The sequence below is a fragment of the Lacerta agilis genome, chromosome 3, assembly GCF_009819535.1.
Source record: "Lacerta agilis isolate rLacAgi1 chromosome 3, rLacAgi1.pri, whole genome shotgun sequence".
Lineage (NCBI taxonomy): Eukaryota > Metazoa > Chordata > Lepidosauria > Squamata > Lacertidae > Lacerta > Lacerta agilis.
The window spans coordinates 83,870,323-83,895,087 of record NC_046314.1 but is presented as its reverse complement, the minus strand read 5'-3'; the positions used below and the strand labels follow the sequence as shown (position 1 = coordinate 83,895,087).

General features: G+C 44.3%; 1 protein-coding gene across 3 annotated transcripts in view; it reads right to left on the bottom strand.

The window, feature by feature from the left end:
- The window catches only part of DAAM2 (dishevelled associated activator of morphogenesis 2), a 220,701-nt gene that overhangs the window by 112,523 nt on the left and 83,413 nt on the right, over positions 1 to 24,765 (bottom strand). For all 3 annotated transcript variants that reach the window (XM_033144585.1, XM_033144587.1, XM_033144586.1), the window contains one exon: positions 14,750 to 14,955. In XM_033144585.1, the coding sequence (XP_033000476.1) occupies positions 14,750 to 14,923 (174 nt within the window). In that variant the 5' untranslated portion in view covers positions 14,924 to 14,955. The remainder of the gene's footprint in view (positions 1 to 14,749; positions 14,956 to 24,765) is intronic.

Below are 24,765 nucleotides of genomic sequence, written 5' to 3'. Positions count from 1 at the left end.
TCCTCAGGTTTTTTTTGCTCAGAATTTGTTTCTCTCATGTAGTGCTATACTTTCACAGAAGTCATGAGAGAGAGAGAGAGAGAGAGAGAGAGAGAGAGAGAGATTGCCTTAAAACCCTTAATAAAAACAGGATATAAATACCCTTGACCCTCCCGTGGTGTTTCTGCAATGTTTAAAGGGTGCCACCCTCCTAAGCATCATAGACTGGAATGCTAAGACTCACTGAAATTCAACAGGATTTATTTCTGATTGAATGTGTTTAGAAGTATACCGAAAGCTACCTTGCTGTTCCACTCCTTTCGGCTCCTTTTTTGTATGCAAAACACTGCAGGAGCTTACCAAAGCCAGTGAGATGAGGAAATTCAGTTTACCATTTAATTAGCTGCTGCTCATTAATCACCACTGCATAAACTGGCTCAAATTACACAGCAATGTGGCTCCCAGCCCCCCACAAATGGCTCAAAGCGAGGATATTAAAAAAAGGTGAGCACCTGAAATATACTCGGAGTCAAGTGTGGATTTCATGCTCTTTATTCAGCTCATTGTAGTGAGGAATGCAGTTCCCCCAAAACATCTGCTTTATATACACTATTTACACAATGGGCCCCACGTTATTGGCTAATTCCGGGATACTCCTGTATGCCAATCGGGTTGCGGATTCACTTCCACCTGGAGCTGGATTGGGTGGCTCCTGCGGACCAATCAGACTGCTGCATTCTGGATCCTATTGTTCTAGGACCGATCAGACTGCTGCATTTTGGATCCTATTCAACTCAGCACATAACAGCACCCCTGCCTGAAAAATCAAAGTGGCCTCAGTTCAGCTCCCTCAACTGGCCTACTTTGAACTAGCACTGCCACCCCTCCTCTGTCATCCTCTCTGGCCCTCAATTCTCTTCCCCCAGGGACGCAGGCGGTGGTGCAGTCCAGGCAGAGATCGTTGACTTTTCCGGATGTGCACTAACAATGCACTTCTGGCATGCCGCACCCTCTGCCATGTTATGACCTCCACCTGTGGCCACAGGTGGCAGTGGAGGAAGAGAGAGCCCCAGTCAAGGTGGGGAATGAGCACGAGATGTCTCAAATTCCTCTCAGGAAATGTTGCGAGCATATGCTAGATGCACGTAATAAACTAGTTTGTACAGCTTAGTCCTCACGCATACACACCCACACACATTTGCTTCCAACATTCAGAGAACTTTCCAAAATGGAAAAGCATTGAAACATACAAGCCCACCCTTTTCACCTGTAAGGCAAACCAAAGTTGTACCTACTGACTCAGCACTGGCTCAAAATTACCAGTGAACTTGTCAAAGAGAAGGATAGACTGCTGGGGCAACCCTGTGATTTATCTTCAGTTCCTAGCTGACAGGGCAAAGAAGTCAGAGCAGGTAGTCCTATACATCACAAACCCCGTTTATGATGTTTTAAGACTTCAAGTGGGGCCATTTAATGCAAAGCAAAATGTCCTACAGACATTAGTGCAGCCTCAGTGAACAGAGATTCATGAAAATAATGCAAGTAAACTGGCTGGATGGATCCGCCTCCCTTCCATGGGAAATATCCATGCAATCAACCCCATTTATATGATCAAGTCATTCAGGTGTAGTCCTGGGCTCTGCAGGAATCACTTGTAGAAAAGTGCTTCCAGTGTAGTACCCCAGACAAGCAAGAATCAGACATTCAAGTACACTTTTAGCCATCACACACACAAAAAATCCACCCATCACTGGAATTGTTTACAAAGGGTTGCCTGGGAGACAACCACAGAGCAGCTATGCAACTGGGTGGTACAATAATTCACGCTCTTCAATGACTGTGCTCTGCTTTAGGTAGTGAATTGCTGGCTCCATGACAGATTTGTGTACTTTTCACATTGCAATTTGCTCAACAATTAGAGGAAGTAGGCTCATTGTTCAGCAGCAAACGTGGGTGATTAATTGATTAAATGGAGATAACTAACGAAAACACCATTATCTCCGCCCCTCTCCCATCAACTATTCACAAGACACTTTTTCATGGGAAAGAATATATTTCAGTTAATTAAATGCCTAATTCTTCCTGTTTAGAGGGAGAATATCACTGGATTCTGGGTTATGGCAAGAACTGATAAAGAATTTGGGTGCTTCTATTGCAATACCTAACGCAATAGGGACGTGGGTGGCACTGTGGGTTAAACCACAGAGCCTAGGGCTTGCCGATCAGAAGGTCAGCAGTTCAAATCCCCGCGACTGGGTGAGCTCCCATTGCTCGGTCCCTGCTCCTGCCACCCTAGCAGTTGAGCCATCAAGGGGGAAGGGCTCAGGTTGGATCCACCTTTTTTGTATACAATGAATATGTACATTCAATAAATATCAAATATCCTTTGTGACTTTTTCTGCATACACACCGTACATTTAAAGCACATTTAAAGCACATGGCTTCCCCCAAAGAATCATGGGAGATGTAGTTTACCCTTCAAAGTGCTACAATTATCAGCACCCTTAAAACTACGGTTCCTATTATTTTGGGGGGGAAGGCATGGTGTGCTGTATGCAGTATTTATTAAGCACTTGAAATACAAAGGTGATCAATAAAGGCTGATTCGCACATGCATGTTCAAAATCTCATCTGCTGAGAACTCATTACTTGGCAATTCGCAGCTGAATGTTTGAACCACTGTCATAGAAAAATACTGCACATGTGGCATGACAAGATCTCTGTGTGAGGTCTTCCAGCAGTGAAGCTTTTATCACATGTGAAATAGCAAACTGTTTGATATTACAGTAATGAACAATGAATCATTACAGTAATCTGCAATGATGATTTGAGTTCCCTCCACTCACTAGCCTGCTTAAATAAATGGGTCAAGAATTCCCTGTGGACCAGCAGGCTCGTTCAGAAGTTGCACTTGGTGCACAGGTCCATTCTGAAGCAGTCACAACACCTAGCCATTAGCCACTAAATCCCATTGGCACTTTATGACTCAGGAAAATCCACTGGCTAAGCTCCAAATTAGATTGCTCTTCCCCGACTACGCAAAAATCCCTCGACAATTTTAGTCTGAGAGGCTTATTGTTAGTTAACTGTTATGTAATGTTGAACAGCCTCCGTACAACAGTATTAAGGGAATCGTATCCATGGTACTCTGATCAATAAACACCACATTAGAAAGGAGATCACAGGCCCCAGTAATTTAATTTTCAGTGATAAATTAAATACAGCTGGTCATGGAAACCCCCTTATAGCACCATTCATAATAACATGATTGCTTCTATCCTGCTACTGATAAATTCATCTTCCCACCCTTCATTGTGCAATTAGATCCCATGCTTCAAAACCCCAAAACATGTGCATTAAAATGAGTGGGGAATGTACATGCAAAGGAGCATCGGTGCTATCTGTGTAGACCAGGGAGGGGAACATTTTTCAACCCAAGGGCTGTGTCCTTCTGATGGCCACATGCAGGTGATGGGCAGAGCACGAAGCAAAAGTGGGAAGAAGAACAGCTGCAATTTCTAATTTGCACAGTAGATCACATTCCAACCATATACAAAGCCAGAAGTTTCTACACATTCAAATGCTAATTTCACTATCCAGGTAAGCAAGGCAAGAGTAACCATCCTAGCTGAAGAGCACATTCCAGTCAGGCAAAGAAAGGCATTCAAAGTGTGTACAGAGCAGGGATAGCTAGAGACCTAAAGGGCCACATTTGGCTCCCAGACTTGGGTTTCCCCAACCCTAGTGTAGACAAAAATGTATATTTCATTTGCAATAGGTGCTAAACATCAGTCTCTCTCTCTCTCTCTCTCTCTCTCTCTCTCTCTCTGGAAAACTGCTTCATAGATCCATTCTTATTTCTCAGATTCTTACCATATTAAAGCTTTGGGAATTAAAGTTACCGTACTTTTCCGGGTATAAGGCTAGTTTTTTTTGTTTTTGTTTTTTTACAGAAAAATGATGTTTAAAATTGGGGGTTGTCTTATACATGGGTAGTGGCTGGGGGGGGACGTGGAATTGGTTGATGCTGCGAGCTGGAGATAGTCTGCAGTGTGTTATTGGTGTCTGCAGAAAGGGGTGGTGCTGATTGGATGTTGCTGCGACAATTGGGCGGGTAATAGGCTGCTTTTGCCGGCGATGGGACAGACATTAGGAGGTTGTTGCGAAGTGCGCGAGTGTTACCGTTGGCCAGGCGGGTGAGTGATTTTCTGCAAACCCCCCACCCCACCCCCGGGGAAAAAAAGCTCAACAACCCTCCATTTTCTTAGTTTTTAGTCCCCCAAAATAGGGGGCGTCTTACACATGGGGGCGTGTTATACACTGAAAAGTGCGGTACTTTCATGCACAGCCTGCTACTGCTGTGCTCTACCCCTTGTATTTTCTCAGAGGTGTATTATTATTATTATTATTATTATTATTATTATTATTATTATTTGTTTGTTTATTCCCCAGCCACTCTGAGCGGCTTCCAGCAAAATATTAAAATACAATAGTTCATCAAATATTAAAAGCTTCCCTGCCTTCAGATGGCAGAATAAAGTCATATAAGGCCCTTCATTTGAATTATAGCAAGGGGAGAAGGAGGACTCTTTCCAGTGTTTCATCTAAGGCTGACTAGAAAGATCCCTTTCTGTTGCTTCCAGTTGTGAGGAAAGGACATCTCTGCACAACTGATGTTCAGACAAGGGTAACCAAAAGGGAATCAAGTGGGTTGACCGACCCCCCCTATGAAGAAAGGTTGCAGCATTTGGGACTTCTTAGCTTAGAGAAAAGGTGGTGACATGACAGGAGTTCCAATGAAGCTGCATGCTAGAACATTCAGGACAGCGCATAGATAAAAACTATGGAACTCCCTCCAACAGAAGGCAGCAATGGCCGACTTAGATGGCTTTAAAAAATGAGTGGACAAATTCGGGGCGGGGGGGGGGGAGGCTGTCGTTGGCTACTAGGCATGATGGCTATTTTCTACCTCCACTGCCTAAGGCATTACGCCTCTGAATACCATCTGATGGAAATCTTGTGATCAGATCCCAGTTGGGGGTTTCCCACAGGCATCTGGTTGGCCACTGTGGTTAGAGGATTCTGGGCTTAGATGGGCATTTGGCCTCATCCAACATCATCATTATCATCACCATCATCAACTTTATTGCACTAGCCAAAGGCCATGGCATCATTCACAAAGGGAACAAAAAGAAAAGCAATAATAAGCATAAAAACCATAAAAACACCAGGCACTGCAGATACAATAAACCACGATCACATCTCCTAGAAATTATTTGTTGCATACGATAGAATAGCAGGGGGTTCTCGGGTAGAATGCGCCAGCTTAAATGTCCGAATCACCTTTGCAACTGACCGCTATTTTATCTACTTCTTTTCTCCTGGTCTTCTTAGCTGCCAACGCATATAGTGCTACTTTATAAGCTACGAAGTCATCAGTATCACTCAGCAGCTATTTCACCCTTTCCACCCTGTTCGAGTGTGTTCCATTCGTGAGCAGGGGTTTTATAAATCGGTCTCTTGGCTCTATATATAGCGGACATTCCTGATCCAGCAGGGCTCTTCTTAAATTCTTATAATAGTTTAAAGGTACATCATTTTGTAAGCGTTATCTTGAAAATGCCTCTCTCTAAGAACACAATTTCATTCTGACAGACACTGCTGCAGCCAAACATTTTGCTGAAGTATTTCCTAATGCAAGTTTGGGGACAGGGAAGTGGAACCGCATATATATACACAACAAGAGGCAAACGGAAAGAAAGAAGTGAGTGTTCATTCACATACCACCCCCTTCTTCAGCCTAAGTTAAGCTGACCTGCCCGGAATACAATTTAGCGCACTAAACACTATTAATAGCCATTTCACAGCATTCAGCTCCTGCTGCGTTCTCAGAGGCTTCAGCTAATCTCAACTCATTCTATATAGAAGCATTGTGATTCAAAATAGGAAAGGAAAAAGTCACACTGAGCCTTTATGGTGTTTCTTTCCTTAAAAAATGAAAGCAACAACGGTGCAAAGGTTCGATTCTATTATACCATTGGGGAAGGGACATAGCTCAGTGACAGAGCATCTGCTTTGCATGCAGAAGGTCCCAGGTTCAATCCCCAGGTAGGGCTGGAAATACCCCCCACCTGAAACCATGAAGAGCTGCTGCCAGCCAGTGTAGACAATACTGAGCTAGATGGACCAAAGGTCGGACTCGGTACAAAGCAGCTTCCTATGATCCTCCATTCTCAACATGGCATTTGAGGGGAAGGCTGTGTTGCTTACTCAGTGGGGAAGGGAAAGCTCTCTGCACGTCATTAAACACACCTCACCTCGTTACTACTGCATGTATTCTAGCAAAGGCGTTACAGAAGTGTGAAATAAATCCCCCACATGTGAAAGCCACTGGATGGGATACAAGGAAGACAGGAGGAGATAGAAAAGTTTTTAAAACACTCATCTACAATCTAAACTGAAAGTCAAGGGAGCTGCTCTGTTTTTCTTCTGCAGTATTCCAGATCAGTTTGCCTGATCTCTGTCTTCATTGGACTATCTATGCACAACAATGTCCTGGACAACATCTTTCCCTGCCTGTCCTCCCTCTCCAAGCCTATTACAAAACTTATCTGCTAGAGGTTTCTGGCCAACAGCCTAAGTGGAAGAAGGTCCAAAGATATGAAAGGTTTAAGCCTTCAGTCTTTTCAAACCAAGGACCCGTTTTTGGCTCACACATACGACTGGGGACTCACTTCATAATTTTTTTACCAAACATTTATATGCAAGGTAAACGACGTTTCCGTGCGCTCTGGTTTCCGTCACAGTGTTCCGTTGCACCAGAAGTTTAGTCATGCTGGCCACATGACCCAGAAAGCTGTCTGTGGACAAACACCGGCTTCCTCAGTCTGAAAGCGAGATGAGCACCGCAACCTCTTAATCGCCTTTGACTGGACTTAACACTGCGATCCAAGATACAGTGAGAGCAAGATACCACGAACTCTGCAAACGGAGAGGCGTTCTGTGTTACGTTCAATAGGCAGAAACTGGAAGGTTAATGAAGCTTTCCTTTCTTTGGATGAAGGCTTTGAGGAGTGATCCAAGTTATTTTTCGAGACTTGACTCGGGGTAAATATGCAGGCATCTCTTCTTTAAACCCTTTTAACTTCATTTGCTGCTTTAACCTGAAATCCTAACCATGTCTACTCATAGGTATAGCAAGCAGGGATGACGTTTTGACTGAGAACTGGGCATGGGGAAGGGAGTTCTGTGATGGTTAAGTGCCATACATGGTTAACAGAAAATACTTCCCAGGGACATCCCCACAAAGGATTCAAGTTTGTTGTCTTTCTTATGTAAATCAAGGGAATGCATTAGTATAGAGAATGGAACTGGCAGAGGAAATCTGAAGAGAGTGAAGCAATACTGGTGTTGTAAGGTTTAGTGCCTTTAACATCATTTTCTTTTTACTGTTTAGGCATTTCCACGGCACTCACATCATGGGGTGGGGGTGGGGAATGCCCCCTTGAATAGCACAAAGATTATGGGAGCAACTCAGTAAGGAATTGGGTTAGCAGACAAGTCAGAATGCAGACTGGCTTCATTTTTATGCTGCTTTCACAAATCTGGCTTGGGCAGGGTCACAGAGCAGTCACACTCCCACAAATTCTGTAGTTATCAACTGCACCCTTCCAGAATTTACAACTTAAGTGCTACATACAGGGTGACGCTGTGGTCTACACCACTGAGTCTCTTGGGCTTGCCGATTGGAAGGCCAGCAGTTCGAATCCGCACGACGAGGCAAGCTCCCATTGCTCTATTCCAGCTTCTGCCAACCCAGCAATTCAAAAGCATACCAACGTGAGTAGATAAATAGGTGAGTAGATAAATAGCTGTGGCGGGAAGGTAAACGGCATTTCCATGAGCTCTGGCACTTGTCGCAGTCTTCCATACGCCAGTAGCGGTTTAGTCATGCTGGCCACATGACCTAGAAAGCTGAGAGCTGCACCCCATAATCACCTTTGACTGGATTTAACCATTCAAGGGTTCTTTGCCTTTACTTTTACCTTACCGTGAAACTAATGAAGCTTAAGCTTCAGGGCCCCTAATGCCAGAGGGACTCCAGAAGTGATTTTAGTCCACATTCTTTCTTTCTTTTTTTTAAAAAAGGGTCTAGTAGTCCCAACTTGATTCATTTTGTTGTTGTATATATTTCAACAATCCCACAGTTTGAGAGTCAGTAGCACAGATGTTGTAAATGTTGTTGTAAACAACCCCCATTGAAGAATATAACAGTGGTTACCCAGACTTTGTTTCTGGTTCAAGCTTCACGGCCTAGGTCCACCACTGGGCATACACATGCAGCAGGAACCAGCAATAGCAAATGAATATCCATAATGCATGCTCTTTCCATAAGCTAAGTTGTGGCAACAGCAGTGGGGTGGAGTCACAGAGGCACTCTCCCACCCCTGGCATTGCTGCCGCTCACCTTGACTGGGCCACAGCAGGGTTATGGCAAGGTCAGAGCTGTGCAAACAATGAAAAGGAAGACCAGAAGCTATGAACAGAAGAGACCTATAATGCCAAAAGCCCCCCCCCCCAGTGTACAAAATTCTTAATCCCTATTAATTTTAATGCTTAAAACTGCTACTCTCCTGACACCCCCACTCCAAGTAGCCTGCTCCACAGCGGCCTCCTCCTCTTGTGTTTCCAGGTTGGCTACTGGCTGATGCTGTGAGCCCTTTAACAGCTCGAATTTGTAGGCAACTTTTACACTTCCGTCCCCGGTAATAATCAACTCAGTTTATAAAACTGTGAATGTCAAAAGGCGCAGGGTTGCCACAAACATATATCAGGAGAGGAAACACCAAGACCCAAACCAGGTATGGCATCTTAAGGTACCTTTAACATTTGAGGAAAGAGGCTGGGGATTTGGAGAGCAATTCTCCCTGTTTTGTGGCTAATGCAAAAATAAAATAAAAAGTTCTTCCAGATCCTCCTCTGTTTCCTGTTCAGTCAATAAATCTGCACAAAGAAAAACATATGCTCTTACAATAGCACCTTTGCCAGCAGGCACACAACCAGCTTGGCACATGTTGCGTAGACCACCAACTACAGCAGCACTTCATTATAAGCTGTGTGCAGGGTGCCAGATGGGAAGAGAAAAACAGGGAGCCAGCCAAGGCAGACTGAAGTGGTGGCGTTGGGCCAACTTCACCACTGATGGGGTGCAGACCTACCATACCAGCATCCTCTGAAGTACAGGGAGGCCTTCATGCATTGCTCCACAGAGTTAGGGCAGAGGTGGGTGGGAGGAGCAGAGAAAAGAGATAAACAATAACTCAAAAAAGTCATTTCCATCTGAGAGTTTGTCCAGAAATAGAGGCTATGCCTGGTTTCCGAGATAGAGCATTAAATTACAGAGCATTCGGAGATTCTCAAAGCTCTCAATGATTGCATTTTTTATCGATATCCTTTGACAAAGACTTAAACTTGTGGAGAACGGGACACACACACAGCTCATGGCAAAAGTTAGGAGGTCAGATTCAGGCAAGGTGCTCAGAACATAAAGCCCAGAACTCAATATGTACAATAGACAAAAAGTATCTTGCTAGGCATAAATGGAGATGTCAGAAACGAGGCAGAAATGTTTGACAGTGCTGGGGAGCAGGAGATATTTTAGCCAAGGCTTCCCCAATCCAATGCATTTCAGGTGTTGCTTGACTAGTTGCCATGCTCCCTGACCCCGGGTCATACCAGTTGGAGTTGATGGGAGTTAGGAGCCCACTATGTCTGGCAGGCATGTGAGGAAAATGCTATAGTTCATCTGTCATTACGGCACTTCAAGCAAAATGTCCACAGGAAGAGAGTTGAAACCTAGCATAGCAGGAGAAATGAGTAAACCAAAGAACAAGATGACAAATCAGAAGACAAGGGAGACCAAGACAGAGGTCAATAATCAGCTAAGCACACCTCTGGTTACTTAATTTCCCACATGCCAGCACACACATGATTTTCTACCTCTGAACTGTCAATAAGAAGCAGACGTGTGATGGAAATACAGGGTATCATTCTCTAATCTAACAGAAGGTTTTGTCACAAAATCCTTGGCTCCATCAGGATCTGGCATGGCTTGGCAACCCAGACAGAAGTAGAGGAGGAAGGAGAAGATGAGCTTAAAGGCTGGTACCCAGGGATGGTGGCTCTCCCCTTGTGACTCAAGATGTTGGAGAGGGGGGAAGCAGATCTCCTGGCCCACCCCAGTGCCCCTCCTGCAGAGTGCAGGGCCTCATTGGGGAGGGAGGACTTCAACCAGCTAGTGGGAGGGGCTCAGCAGGAGATGATAGTGGTGATGGAGGTGGAGTCAAAGGGGCAGGACACAGTGTTGTCACCAAGAACCAGGTGCCAACTTTGTAGGTGGGATCAGATGCACCAGCTCAGACAGAACACACATTTGCATATGCGGCTGTCTCATAAGGCCCATCAATTTATTGAGCGAGTGAGCTCACCCTGCATCATCTTTAAAAGCTTGGCAGGAGGGTGCTGACAATTGTTGGGACATCACTGTTGCTCCTGTTAAGTTCTGCATCTCTTGCCTTGCTTGTATACATTGGAATCATGACTTTCAGATCCTGTGCTTGCTGCTATCTCTGTACCGTTTATAGCCAGAATAAAAATATCTTCCTTACTCCCAAATAAGAGCCAGTGTCATTGTGTTTTGGGATGGGAGCATGCCAAGGCTAAAGAAATGAGCAGTTGTACAGAAGGTCAGAGTGTACATCTTGTGATGAAAAAGATGTCCATCTGAAGATAGTAAGTTCTCCTGTGGGAGGTCAACCTGGTGCACTAATTAAATAGAGGGTGGGCATCCTTGTTGCTGGATGAGAATATAATAAAAAAGGCTCGTTTTTTTCCAGGTCCCAGAAAATGAACAACTCTCTCAATGTTCCCCTCTTCCTTTGCATGCAGTGGAGCTTTCAAAGCCTGTGCCAGAAATTTGGAGAGAATTAAAATGATAAAATCAACACAGAGAGAAAGAAATATATTCAATTGGCCCACCGCAAGAGATTTTTTTCCAGGAACACAGGTAAAACATCCAAGGGTAATGAATATTTACTGGACTGATCAGAAGAACATCTGCCTGACCTTGTACAGTTAAGATTGGATTTTGTTACCGTCATATTTTTTAAGAAAGGTAGGGGCACTGACTCACATTTTAATGCTTAACGCAATGATACGCTCATGGCTTTTATAAATATAAATGCAGTCAAATGCAGCAGCATTTTATTGTACTTTTTACAAAGCAGATGGCAAATATCAAAGGCCAAACTGTAGCCTTTGGGCATACTTCAAGGGGCCCAGAGAAATATTTGGCTTGCTAGAGATTCTCCGTCTGCATCTGAAAAGGCTCCTCTATATATAATGATTTAGTAATGTGCACTCGCACAATAGTATACAACACACAGCTTTTTCAAACATTTCCAGGTCGTTGATTTACACTGGCCCCCATACAGACAGAAACTTTCTGATTCAATTAAAACCTCAGCCCAGCCAATCAATACAAATGCAGCCTGCCTTTCTTTAATGCATACAGAGCCGAGGCCACAACTATGGGCAAAGCGAGGCCCAGGAGGCAAATTCTGCAACCTACAAGCCCAGTTTCCATTCCAAACTAACACTGCCATAAACACTCATAGCTCCCTGCCCCCCAGCTTGGACACAGTCCAGATTTCAATACAATCCAGGGAGTGCTTCACACATGGCTTCCCCCCCCATAAAAGATAATATCAGCGGCGGGGGGGACGGACCCAGAAGCACAGCATCCCTTGAGAACTGAGGCCAAAGTATTGTATTTTTCCACAAACGTGTGGGTCCGAAAGTGTGGGACCTTCCAGGCACGGGCTTCATTTCCAAATGAGACGCTGAGATATCTCTAACTGGTTGCTGGCGACAAGTTCTTGTTTTTTACTTAGCAGTAAATCCGGATAAAAGAGTGGGGGGGTGGGAATACTGGCTGGCATTTCGATGCCAGCGATGTCCTGTGGGTACCGCAAAAGACTTGCGTGCCATAAGGAGTTGTCAATCCCACCTTAAACACCCTTCTTGGAGCACCCTAACCCTACACAGTGGAGTGTGTGGATCTGAGTCTGTGTATACCATACATATAAATCATACCCGCCCCCATAAAAAATGTGATCCGTGTGGGAGGCGTGTTCGCAACCCGCAGCCCCGCTTCTGCACATGCACGGGTCACGATTTGGCGCTTCTGCACATGCGCAAAGCGCGATATAGCGCTTCTGTGCATGTGTGAACGCCAAAACCCGGAAGTAACCTGTTCCAGTACTTCCGGGTTCAGCGGTGCGCAACCCGAAAGCATGCAACCTGAAGTGTCTGTAACCCAAGGTATGACTGTACTGTACTTTTCCGTGTATTAGACAAGGGTTTTTCCTTTAAAAATTATGTTTAAAAATGGGGGGGGGGTCATCTTACACATGGTCATTGCATATTGGTGATGTGGGACTGGTTGCCTCCACTAGCCTTGTGCGTGTTATTGGTGGCTGTGAGAAGGGCTGGTGTTGATTTGCTGTCGCTGCGGCAATTGAGTGGATGATTGGCGGCTTCTGCCGGCAAGGGAACAGCTTTTGCAGGACAAGAAGCTACAGTTAGAACTGGATATGGAACAACTGATTGGTTCAAAATTGGGAAAGGAGTACGACAAGGCTGTATATTGTCTCCCTGCTTATTTAACTTATATACAGAATTCATTATGCAAAAGGCTGAGCTGGATGAATCCCAAACCAGAATTAAGATTGCCAGAAAAAATATCAACAACCTCAGATATGCTGATGATACAACCTTGATGGCAGAAAGTGAGGAGGAATTAAAGAACCTTTTAATGAGGGTGAAAGGGGAGAGCGCAAAATATGGTCTGAAGCTCAACTTCAAAAAAACTAAGATCATGGCCACGGGTCCCATCACCTCCTGGCAAATAGAAGGGGAAGAAATGGAGGCAGTGAGAGATTTCACTTTCTTGGGTTCCATGATCACTGCAGATGGTGACACCAGTCACGAAATTAGAAGACGCCTGCTTCTTGGGAGAAAAGCAATGACAAACCTAGACAGCATCTTAAAAAGCAAAGACATCACCTTGCCGACAAAGGTCCGTATAGTTAAAGCTATGGTTTTCCCAGTAGTAATGTACGGAAGTGAGAGCTGGACCATAAAGAAGGCTGATCGCCGAAGAATTGATGCTTTTGAATTATGGTGCTGGAGGAGACTCTTGAGAGTCCCATGGACTGCAAAAAGATCAAACCTATCCATTCTGAAGGAAATCAGCCCTGAGTGCTCACTGGAAGGACAGATCCTGAAGTTGAGGCTCCAGTACTTTGGCCACCTCATGAGAAGACAAGACTCCCTAGAAAAGACCCTGATGTTGGGAAAGATGGAGGGCACAAGGAGAAGGGGACGACAGAGGATGAGATGGTTGGACAGTGTTCTCGAAGCGACTAGCATGAGTTTGGCCAAACTGCGAGAGGCAGTGAAGGATAGGGGTGCCTGGCGTGCTCTGGTCCATGGGGTCACGAAGAGTTGGACACGACTGAACAACAACAAAAGTCCACCCCCCATTTTCAACAACTCTGGGCAATCTCTCCCCCCCCCATTTTCTTAAGTTGGAGCCCCCCAAAATAGGGGGCATCTTATATATGGGGGCGTGTTATACACGAAAAAAATACAGTAAGTGCTGGTGGGTTAGCCTGAGATATGTGGATCAGGGTAGTATTTGCCTACGCTTTACTCAGAGTACAGCAGCCAAACTAAGGCACACGACTAGGGGCTCATCCCCACTTCTACTTCTCCTGCTGCTTTTCTCTAGGAAAACCCACTGTTTACCACTGAATCAGAGCAAACGCCAATCAAGTTTTCTCTGTATTGACATTTTCAGGGGGGAAGCATGGCAAACACCAAACCACTCGAACTCATACCTGGAAAACACGGAACAAGCAGAAAACCACTTGGACCCATGCTTTCTAGGCATGGGACAAGTGGAAGTGTTGACGAGCCCCAGGTTAGGTCCATTAATTTCAATAGGTCTACTCTGAGTAAAATTCAGGTGCATACCACTCCCAGGTGTATCCAGGGCTTTTTTTTCAGCTGGGACTCAGTTCCAACACCTCTCAGGTGGGCACCATTGCCATTTTAAGACAACAAGGGAAGCGTTCATTGTGAGTTCCGGAACCTCTCTTTCTAGAAAAATAGCATTGGGTGTATCAGAACAAACAAAGATCGATTTTCTCAAGCATGCCCATCTCAGAGCCAATGGATACCAGCTGCCCCGTGATAAGGAAGAAGAGAGGCAGGCAGGGCCTGTGCCAATTGCTCTGTTTCCTCACTGCCCCTCTTCCTAGGCCAGGGCCAACTTTACATTTTGTATCATTTGTAGCAGGCATGTCTAACTCCTGAGAAACTGCAATCTACTCCCACTATTATTGACCACTGGATTGACCAAAGTTGTTGAGCTTTTTGGGGGAGGATTGATCAGAGTTTTTGAGCTGTTTCGGGGGAGAAATACCCAAAGTTGTTTTTTTGTTGATCGCTCAGGATCACGTGACTGACCAGGAACGCCCCGTGATCGACCAGTAGATCGCAATCAACCTGTTGGACCACCCTGGTTTATAGGGTGGGTTTTTAAAATTGGTCATTGGGTTGTTGTTTTTAATTGTAAACCGCTTTTGATGCCTTGTCAGAAATCATTGCAAAAACACAACTGGCGGCTGGCGGTGGTGACACTTACCACAAGCTCAGAGAACCTTGCATTGAGCTCCTCCGCTGGTGGGATTGGCACAGAGAACTCCAAGAATTGCAGGGGGTTGTTGTCCTTGAGGTTGATCTCAGGCAAGTCGCTGCCCCCAAAGCAGCAAAGGAACCCCAAGGCATGACGATTCCTTTTTCGGGGAGCCATGGTCATCGTGATGTGGGGTGCTATCTAACAATCATGATCTGCGGAGGAAGCAAGAAAAGAAATATAACCAAGAACCCCAAACCTTCTTAGCTTCTTCTGTGATAATTAATAAGCAATCTTTTGAAAAGAAATGGGGATGACGTCGAGGCAGACTGAATGCCAAATGGCTGAGTTTGTTTATTGCATCCCCCCCATACACACACTACTTTGTGTAAATATATTTGAAAGTATAAATACCTCAAAACTCTATTCTTAAATAAAAATGAAAATAAAGGGAGAAAAAAATGTATTCTGTAAAGACAATTACAAAATAGTAAATGTAGAGATAAGGGGCAAAATGATATTGACAAGAGTCCTTCACATAGCTATTAGCCTTTTTTCCACCAACTTTTATCCTAGGAGAAACATCCCCTTCTTTACATACAAAAACTGAGCAAAAATCAAGAATAAGGAGCTGAATGCTTATGCACACACCTCCAAATTTAATATTTTCCACAACCTGAAATTTTCTCACATTGATCTGGGAGTGTGATAGATACGTCAGAATGAATTATATGGATGAGTGTTTTCTTCAATTTTTCCATTCCAGAAATTAATTAAAAGGGACCATCTTTCAATAAATCAATCTTCTAGTTAATGAGCATAATCTCTTCTTCAATAAATTGTTTTAGTAAAACAAGCGGACCAACAAACAAAAAAGCGGATTCCCATATTTTACCTGTAAGAATGGCAGGACACTACAAAGCTCTTAGAATGTCTGGGCAATTTTGTTGGTTTTAAAGACAGCACATGTTTTGCAATCGTAAGAGGTTTTAAACTAAATCCCAGCTGGAGGAAATGGAAATGCTACATACACCAAAGGCCCACCACAAATAGGTAAGTCTTAAATAGAAGAACTTGGGTTCTACAGGAGAGCCTAGCAAACTTCAAACAAAAACAGCAGAGAGACACAGGAGCAGAATATCAAAGGATTTCAATGTCTCATTCACTAGGAGCCAGAGACCATTTTCAACCCATGGGCAAATTTCTGATGTGGGGTGTCACATGCCTGTGATGGGTGGGGCCAGAGGCAAAAGTGGAAGGAGCAATGGTTGTGATTTTTGTACACCAAAAGTAATTATTTAATTCCATCCATGCAAAAGCCAGAGGTTTCTAGACAAGCAACTCTCCATTTTCCATCTAGGCAAGCAAGGAGCATTTGGACCATAGCTGTCAACCCTCCCTGCTGTTTCCCAATGCTATAATAAGGGAATTTCCCGCAAAAAGAGGAAAAGGTTGATAGCTATGAGGACCAGGGTGCCAACTTAAATAAAATTAGCTGGGGGGGGGCAGGTTATCAATCACAAAATGTGGCACATGCACACCATTTGAAAGACAATGCCTATCAACTTTGGGAAGCACTCCCTCAAATACGGTATTTTACTTAGTGGGCCAAAGGGACCTCAGCCCCTAGGAGTTGGCTCCTATGATTTGGACACATTCCAACCTGGCAAAAGCACATGTGGAAGGTGAAGAGCAGAGCCAATGAGGGAAAAAGGGAATGAAGGTAGCCTAGAGAGAGTTTCAAGGGACAAACTGACAAGTCTGGATGGCTGTGTTTGGCCCCTGGGCCCAAGGTTCCCTACCACAACTATACACTTATTGCTGTTGGGTGAAGGTTTCCTAATAGGGGGGTTTCATGGGCTTCTGGGAGTAGAGCAAAATTCTAAAATCTTTTGGGTGAAGTTGTTTATTCCCCCCTTCTTTCCAAACAGTGGATAAGCACACCTGGTACGTCTCCCAGCTGCTGAAGTGTGCTTTGAAAGGCAGAAATAGCCATGGGTCTAGTGGGACACGACATAACACATTGCTGCCACTTAGAGCAGCATGGACCAGGTTTATTAAAAAAAAACAAAAGACAGAAGGTGGAAGGTGGAAATCAATCCCTAGCCATAGTGTGTTAGTCCTATGAAATGTTCCCCAACAGCTAACCAGTCACCTCCCCCAATCTTTCCAAGCATTTCCCCCTCGCCGGGCCCCTTACCCCAGAAGCCCCCAAAATACAGCTGGTCCAAAAGTTCCACCCAGTCCTAACAATAATGCATGGAGAATGTGGAATAAACCAGTTAAGCTTGAACTCCAACTACAGAAAAGTGAGTACAACTTCTTAAGATTTAACCGATACGTGGTGGGGCAACTCCCAGGATCGCTATGTAACAGCTGAAGGATAACAGCTCATTGGAAAATGATGTTTTTAACTAATGTTATTCCCTTTCTGTTGCATATGTTTTTGTCTAAAAACAGATACACCTCCAGAGAAACTGAAGAGGGAAACCAAGGTAGTCCTGAAGAGAGAATCTGGTTAAAAACAAATGAAGAAAGACAATAGCTGGTCTGCTACAGAAGATGTGCATATTGCTGTCCCAAAAGAAATTACACGTGTATAAGCCTAAATAAATAAATAATTTGTATACTGCTGCACTCAACTATCTCAGGGTGGTTCGCAGCATAAAAATACAAAATCAAAACACAAAATACATTGCTGAATCCCTGTTCTAAATTGTGGATAATCTCAACACACAACACCCCTAGCTGATGCTGCCATATACAGAGTCAGACTATTGGTCCATCTAGCTCAGGACTGTCTCCACTGATTGGCAGTGGTTTTTGAGGTTTCTGGCAAGGGACATTCCCACTGCTACCTAGAGATGCTGGGGATTGAACCTGAGACGTTCTACATGCAAAGCAGATTCTCTACCACTGAACCATAGCCCTTCTCCATCTTCATTACATCAGAATGAGGCTTATGCATTTGACAGTTGTCTTTAATATTCCTGGCCATGCTGGACATCTGTGATCATTCACTAGAGCCAATGGGTGGATTCCAACATTCAGCTCAGACATAGATTTAATATCACAGCACAGGATGATCTTGCACAAATCACTCAGCTACTGTATACTGACAATAAATAGCTAACTTACATATTTGCTGCAAAAAAGCACAGCTAAGATAAAGATTATATAACACACTTATGCACATCCAGGATCAGCAGTGTAGTATTTCCCTTCTTGGAGATGGGGTGTGTGTGTGTGTATTTGTATATATGTATGTAAATGTGTGTGTGTGTGTGTGAGAGAGAGAGAGAGAGAGAATGAATGTTTCACAGCTGAAAATAAGTAATTGTCCCGGATCTTTCAGGAGAGATCTTTAAGTGAAATATGGTGACCAGCTGCATTTCATACTTATTAAAAGTGCTCCCATGGTGGAAAAAATTAAGACGGAGCAGGTGATTAAAGTATTGTGTTAATATTAAACCAGTAGAAGTAGAAAGTCACTGGTGCTTTATTTATTCATTTAAAAGCATGTAACTAATATATTAGCCAAGATACCCACTACATTAAACTTGGGCAATTCAGCCTTGTGCAGGCTTACTCACACAAATGGCACACACTCTTTGGTGAGGATGCAATTTTATACACACCTCATGGAAGCCTTGTGGAATTAAATGGGGTTAACTTCTGCATAAGCATATCTAAGATGACCCTGCACATTGATTTTGAACTCTACTATGTGGACACAGCCTCTTTATCCACCATGTTGCAGTCGCCATCAATCACAGTGGTAAATGAGAATACCTTCCCTACCCTTCCATGCATTCCAGTGCTTGTGGCTGAAAAGCTTGTGGCCTCCACACTTCCATAAAACTTGCAAGACACCTCAGTTCGTGCTGTTCTGTGGGACATGCATCATACTGCACTTCCCACTTCATCACGCAGACTGACCGTGCTGTCATCACAGCCCACAGGAGGTTATCCTGGACCTCTAACTGCAACCTTAGGGACACAGACACCAAGGAAAGTTCTCCTCAAGCTGCATTTGAGCAGATGGCCTCCAAGCAAAAGGAGTTTCTTCAGCACTGCTGAATGCACACAAAAATCTGGGAGGCCATTATGCAAGCCAAAGGGATGGCCCTTGAAGGCTGGACGGAGACCTTCGTCACTTCAAACACATGGTTTCTGATTTACATTTTAGAGGAAAGAACCTGGGCATGAAGAGTTTGGGTTGCTGTCAGAGACGAGGAGGGGCAAAGAGAAGGAAGTCCTTGGATCTCAGCATACAATGTCAACTGTAAGTTGTACATCCAAACAGGAAGTCTCCTGCCAGGAGTTTGAAAGGAAGGATCTGTGTGCAGTCCACGCAAAGCTGCATATTTTTCCCTTTTAAGGGCCTTGTTGTTTGACAGCTTGGAGGCTTGTGTTATTTCCTCCACCACCAAAGAGCTCTATCCTTTTCACTTAATCCGCAGAATAAACCATTATTTTGAGAGTAAATAATTAAAAGTGCTCTTTCAAGAGTCTGGCTCCTCTGGACGCGAGGGAGGAAAGGCAGGAGATGGCAGGTGAGTAGAGTCACTCACGGCAACAGCAACACAGCTGAGTTTTGTCAGGCAGGGTGCCGCTATTGGTTCACCCTAACCTGCCCCGGGACACACTGTCTTATTTATTTGCCTGAACAAGGCTGCCTTGTCCTCTTGCAGAGGCCAAGCACACGGGCTGAAAAATTAACTTCGCAGTGGTAGCAGCAAAACTAACATACCATGCCCTCATTTGTCTCAACTCCTCAGGACCCTTCACTACATAACTTAAGACTGAATGTGTTTTGTGCTTCCTTTACTCCTTCATGATGATCTGCCAATCCATTTAGCAGATGGCAGGAAAGCAACTCAAACTAAAGGAAGCCCAGCTTTCCTGGATACTAGCATCAAGGCAGGCCTGGCGTTCAGAGCCTTAGCACTGGCTTCCAAGGCACATTCTTACAAATGTAGGAATTGCAGAGCAAAAAGTCAAAAGCCAGTTTAGTGTGGGATCAGGCGTCTCCAAGCCACCCACGCAGAAGTAAGCCATAATGCCTCTGTTATTATTATGCAATGCTGTACGTGTGCGGCTGGGAGAACAAGTAGCGAAAGAGAATATTGTTCCTTTCAGACCACAACCGGTAGCTAGCTTTGTGTCCTTCTAGGTTGCCAGTGGACCTTCTTGAAAAGAGACTCCAAAACTAGCTCCAGGAGCCTTTCCCCCACGAAACTGCATTTGTTACTCTTTTACATTATTACAGTTATCTTCAAGACAAACACCCGCTAATTGTGTTCAAGCTATCTGCTGAAGCCTTCTCCAGCTGGGCACCTTCCAGATGGTTTGGATCACAACTCCCACCAGCCCCAGCCAGCAGGGAGGATAGGGAATTGTAGTTTAACAACATCTGGAGGGCATCAGGTTGGGGAAGGCTGCTCTACCGCAAAGTAAATAGGACTCTGCTTTACTGTGGTCACAGCAATTACACCCACCAATGACATATAACATATCAAATATCTTTGCACTTGCTTCAAAGCTCCAATATACTTAGATGACTAATAGAAAGAAAGCAGGTTGAAACATTTTTAAAGCTGATACCCTCCTTTCTCTTCTACTCTGGCTAATCAAATGCTCAAGCAGTACCATGGTCAGTACCCCAGGTAAGCAGCATACATTCCTATCATATACTCATATGCATGGTAGGCAGCAAATAACAATGTACGGTTTCAGATTTGTTGAAGAGATGAACTGGTCCTCCCCTAAATTAGCAAGCCATATAGTTTCTGGATCATATCTTCAACACAACTTAAATTAAATTACAGACTGGTTCTGTGCATTGGTTGATGTGACCAATCAAACTGCTATCTGGCCAGCTTCCTGAGCTATGAAAAATGATACAAGAGTTCTGATAATTGGTTGAGTTCCAAAACTCCATTTGGGCAACAGAGGCATTGACTGACTCAAAACACCCCAAAGTGAAGCTATGTCTGCCTGGTTCCCTTTTGGCCACCTGGTAGTGGTGAGGTCAAGGCAGCTCCAGCCTGGATAATATGCCTGTCCCTGGATCTCAATTACATTCAGTGCTCTATGGCTCAAGGTGGGTCAATGATCAGGCCTCAACTTAACAACTATAGACCAGTGGTGGCTGGTGGGGCAGAAGGCAGGAAGCTCAACATTAAGCAGAGCCACAGCCTATGAGAGGCAGAGCTAAGTCATTCTAGTTCTGTCTCCATCATCCTCCATGCTGAGCTCTATAAGGGCAACACTGAGACTAAAGAGGAGAAGGCTGAAAGCCAGTGCCCAGACCTTGGAATGGTTGTATTTATTATTATATTTATTTTTTACATTTGCATCCCACTCTTCCTCCCAAAGGAGACCAGGGAGGCAAACAACAAGTAGTAAATCAATGAATATTTCAAACGATTCCAATGCAGATACAAAATGGGAAAGAGTTCAACTTCAAAGGCTTGTTGAAAGAGGAAGGCCCTCAGTAGGTGCCGAAAAGACAACAGAGATGGCACCCGTCTAATATTCAAAGAGTAGGTGCCAAAGAGTAGATGCCACAACACTAAAGGCCTGATTCATACAATGTGTGGATCAGACCTCCTGATAAGATGGTATCTCAAGTGAAAAGACAGATAGGTGGGTGCTGGTTGAGGGCAGATGAAAGCCGGTAGACCTTAATGAGCCAGCCTTCACTATTCCAGACCCTATTGCTATGGAATATTCCACAAACCTCCCCAATACAGGGCTTCTTGGTGGATGCCATGCCTAAACATAGAAGAACATGGGCATGGAACACAGTGGGAAACCCAATAAAGAGACATCAGGCAGCTATCTAGCTTAGCTTCTGTGTTTTCATGGCTGGCTGATGGGGGGGGGTTATAGAGCTCACACAAGTAGCACAGTTACCCCAAAAGCAAGGTAGTAAAAGCTTTACAGCATCCTTCTCCGTTACAAAATCTATATTTAGAAGCACTAACATTTTCCAGCACCCAGCCCACCACCACACTTGGAGTCAGCACTCGCTATGAAGGGAAAACTGTAACCTCTTGACTGTTGTAAAGCATAGGCACATAAGAGTGTCTGGAGGTTTTAAAAACACAGACCACTGGAGGAATCACAGGGTGGAGTGCATTACTGGAAATTTATAAACTGAGACAGATTGTGTAGGGCTGCAGAGCTTATAATACATAGTTCCAAAAAAAAGACATAAAAGTTTGAGAAGTTGAGGGGGGCATGAAAGCATCAACATGTGTAAATCAACACAGTGTTTTTTTTCTTAAAAAATAATAATAATTTAGAGGTACTCTCATTTTCCTACTCATATTGAAATACTGCCCCTCAATGAGGCTAAACTTAGATTCACAAAATGTTTAGGGGTATGCGTACTCCTGCGTCGCCCCAGAAACAGCTGTATACACCCACACCCACCCCACACACGTATGCACCCACACACAAAACAGAGATAGCAAGGTCTGAATATAGCTGTGTGTCCTAAAGCTTTAAAATTAAATAGAGATAAAATAACTAAATGTACATTCTGAAAAGAGCTTCTTTTTGTGAGGAAGTGCAGCAGTGGCTGATGTAGGTGCCTTTTCCCCTCCCTTTGATGAAGTGGCAGATGGGGGCCATTACCTGCACCATTTTGTGACCCTGTTTTGTCAACCACTCTTTCAGATATAACAGCCATTTTATGTTATGCCCCCCCCCCCATGGCAGCCATTTTAGGACTGGTACACACCCACAGCGCTGCCTCAAAATTCGAAATGTGCTTACTGGCCCCCAAAGGTTGGCAACGGCAGTCTTATGATTTCTGTGGGCTACCTGCACAAATTTCAGGACAGGATAATATTGAAACCAAAACACTGCTGCATTTGGTTATGTGAAGTATTTTAAATTGCTTATATTACAATAATATAAAGCAAGCAATTTTTAAAGGGGGGGAATAATAATTACAGCAAATTAAAATTCTGGCAGCATTCCCACCCCCGCCAAACCCTACTGTTTATAGTTGTCTGTTAGGATAGGATATTAAACTTGCTTTCATTATAACTTAACAAGCCTGCTAGTTCAGGCCAATGGCCCATCTAGTCCAGCATCCTGTTCTCACAATGGCCAACCAGAGACCTGTGGGAACTCTTCCCTCTTGTGGTTTCCAGCAACTGGTTTGCAGAAGCAATGCTGCATTCAGTTGTGGTGGCAGAGCACAGCCACCATGGCTAGTAGCCTTCAACAGCCCTCCCCTCCATGAATCTGTCTAATTCTCTTTTAAAGTGATCTAAGCTGGTGGCCACCACTCCCTTCTGTAGCTTCACTGTGCACTGCACGAGCAAGCATTTCATTTTATCTTTCCTGAATCTTCCAACATTCAACTTTATTGGATGCTCCCAATTTCTAGAATTATGAGAGACAGGGGAAAAACAATTCTGTATTCACTTTCTCCATGCCACGCATAATTTTAGAAACTTATTCAGAGACACAGGAGCAATATGGTCATAAAGCACTGAAGACTTTGTACTTCTTAGAAGTTGTGTACAAAGATAATCAATGGGAATTCCCTCCAGAGATGTCTGTTTATACACAGTTCTTCTTCTGAGCTGTTCTTGGCTCTGCATTCTTGGTGTTTTCTACAAACAACACAGCAGTTCCCTGCCACTTGAACCAGCGTTTCCACCCTTCCTTAGTCTGATATTTCCCACTCAGCCAGGGCTATGGGCTGGATCAACTCAGGCGCTGAGGCCTGGATCTCTGCCGGGAGATCTAATTATAACAATGTCCTCTTCCTCTGACAGGGAGTACGTGTTCATTTCTAATCCACTTGGCCCAGTGACCAAACACAATTAGCTTAATGCAGTTTCCCTGACTGTTATCAGATGCTTTAGCTACATATCTACTCCAAATGTTCATAAGAACAGGGCAACTCCCCTCCCCTCACAGTGTCTCTAAGTCCTCTGTTTCATTGGCTAGTGTAGGAAAGCTGAACGGGGGCAGGGGGCGGGGGACCCTTTCTCAGAATTCCCATTCCACACACTGATGCACAGGCTGTCAACATGGAACCCTCCAAATGTTTTAGACAACAATGTCCATCACTCTTTACCATGTGCTGTTAGATAAATCAGAGAAAACTCCCCAATCCTTCCCTGGATGGAAACTTTATCCCCAAGAAAGGAGGCCAGACACAGGCATCAGGGTACGACTCCACTTTATTAGAGCGTGCTGTGGGCTATGCCGCACTAAGTTCAGCATCAGTGCCAAGCTAGCAGGGGCTGATGGGAGTTGTATTCCAACAATGTGGGAAGCTACCATGTTGGCTAGCCCTGAACTAGTAGAGGTCCTGAACTAGAGGTTCTAACTATTCATAACATGTGAGCTACTATAAGAGATTTTCTGCAAATAATGCTCATCATAGTCCCTGCATGATAAACATACCATGTCCCTTCAGAGATAGGGCAGAACCTCAGATGATGTGTGGCTCACCCCAGTTCTACTTCCTACATTAGAATGGATGTCTGAGGCAGGGAAGCCTGCACACATGGGCCTCAACATGCAGGGTTCCAGGATCAGTAAAGGTCCATGCAAATAGGCTCCCCTGTCTCAGATATCCACGTGGGGCTGGGGGCAGCAGGGTAGTGTATTTTGGTTGTTTTAGCGGCTGTCCAAATATATTTCCAGGGTATCTTTTTTCCAAAAAATAAAAGCACATGTCTGGTCTCCACCTCTGATGAGATTCAGAAATATGTGAAAGGGGGCTTTTCTGAGGTCAATGTCACAGCAGCTTTTTATATGTGTTCCTTTGCACGTGCAAAGTGTCTCCCTTAATTGAAATGAGTAACATCATGGGAGGGGTGTTCCCAGATGCCCCATCCGTTGCCCGTGGAAGCCTTATAAGAAGCTGTTGCATGAGAGGAACACTGAGCAACATCATGAGAAGGTTGTTTCTAGGACTAAGGCGAAACTGTGTAGCTCCCTTACTATTTTTGCTGTTGGATGCTGCATGTAATCTTGTTATATTT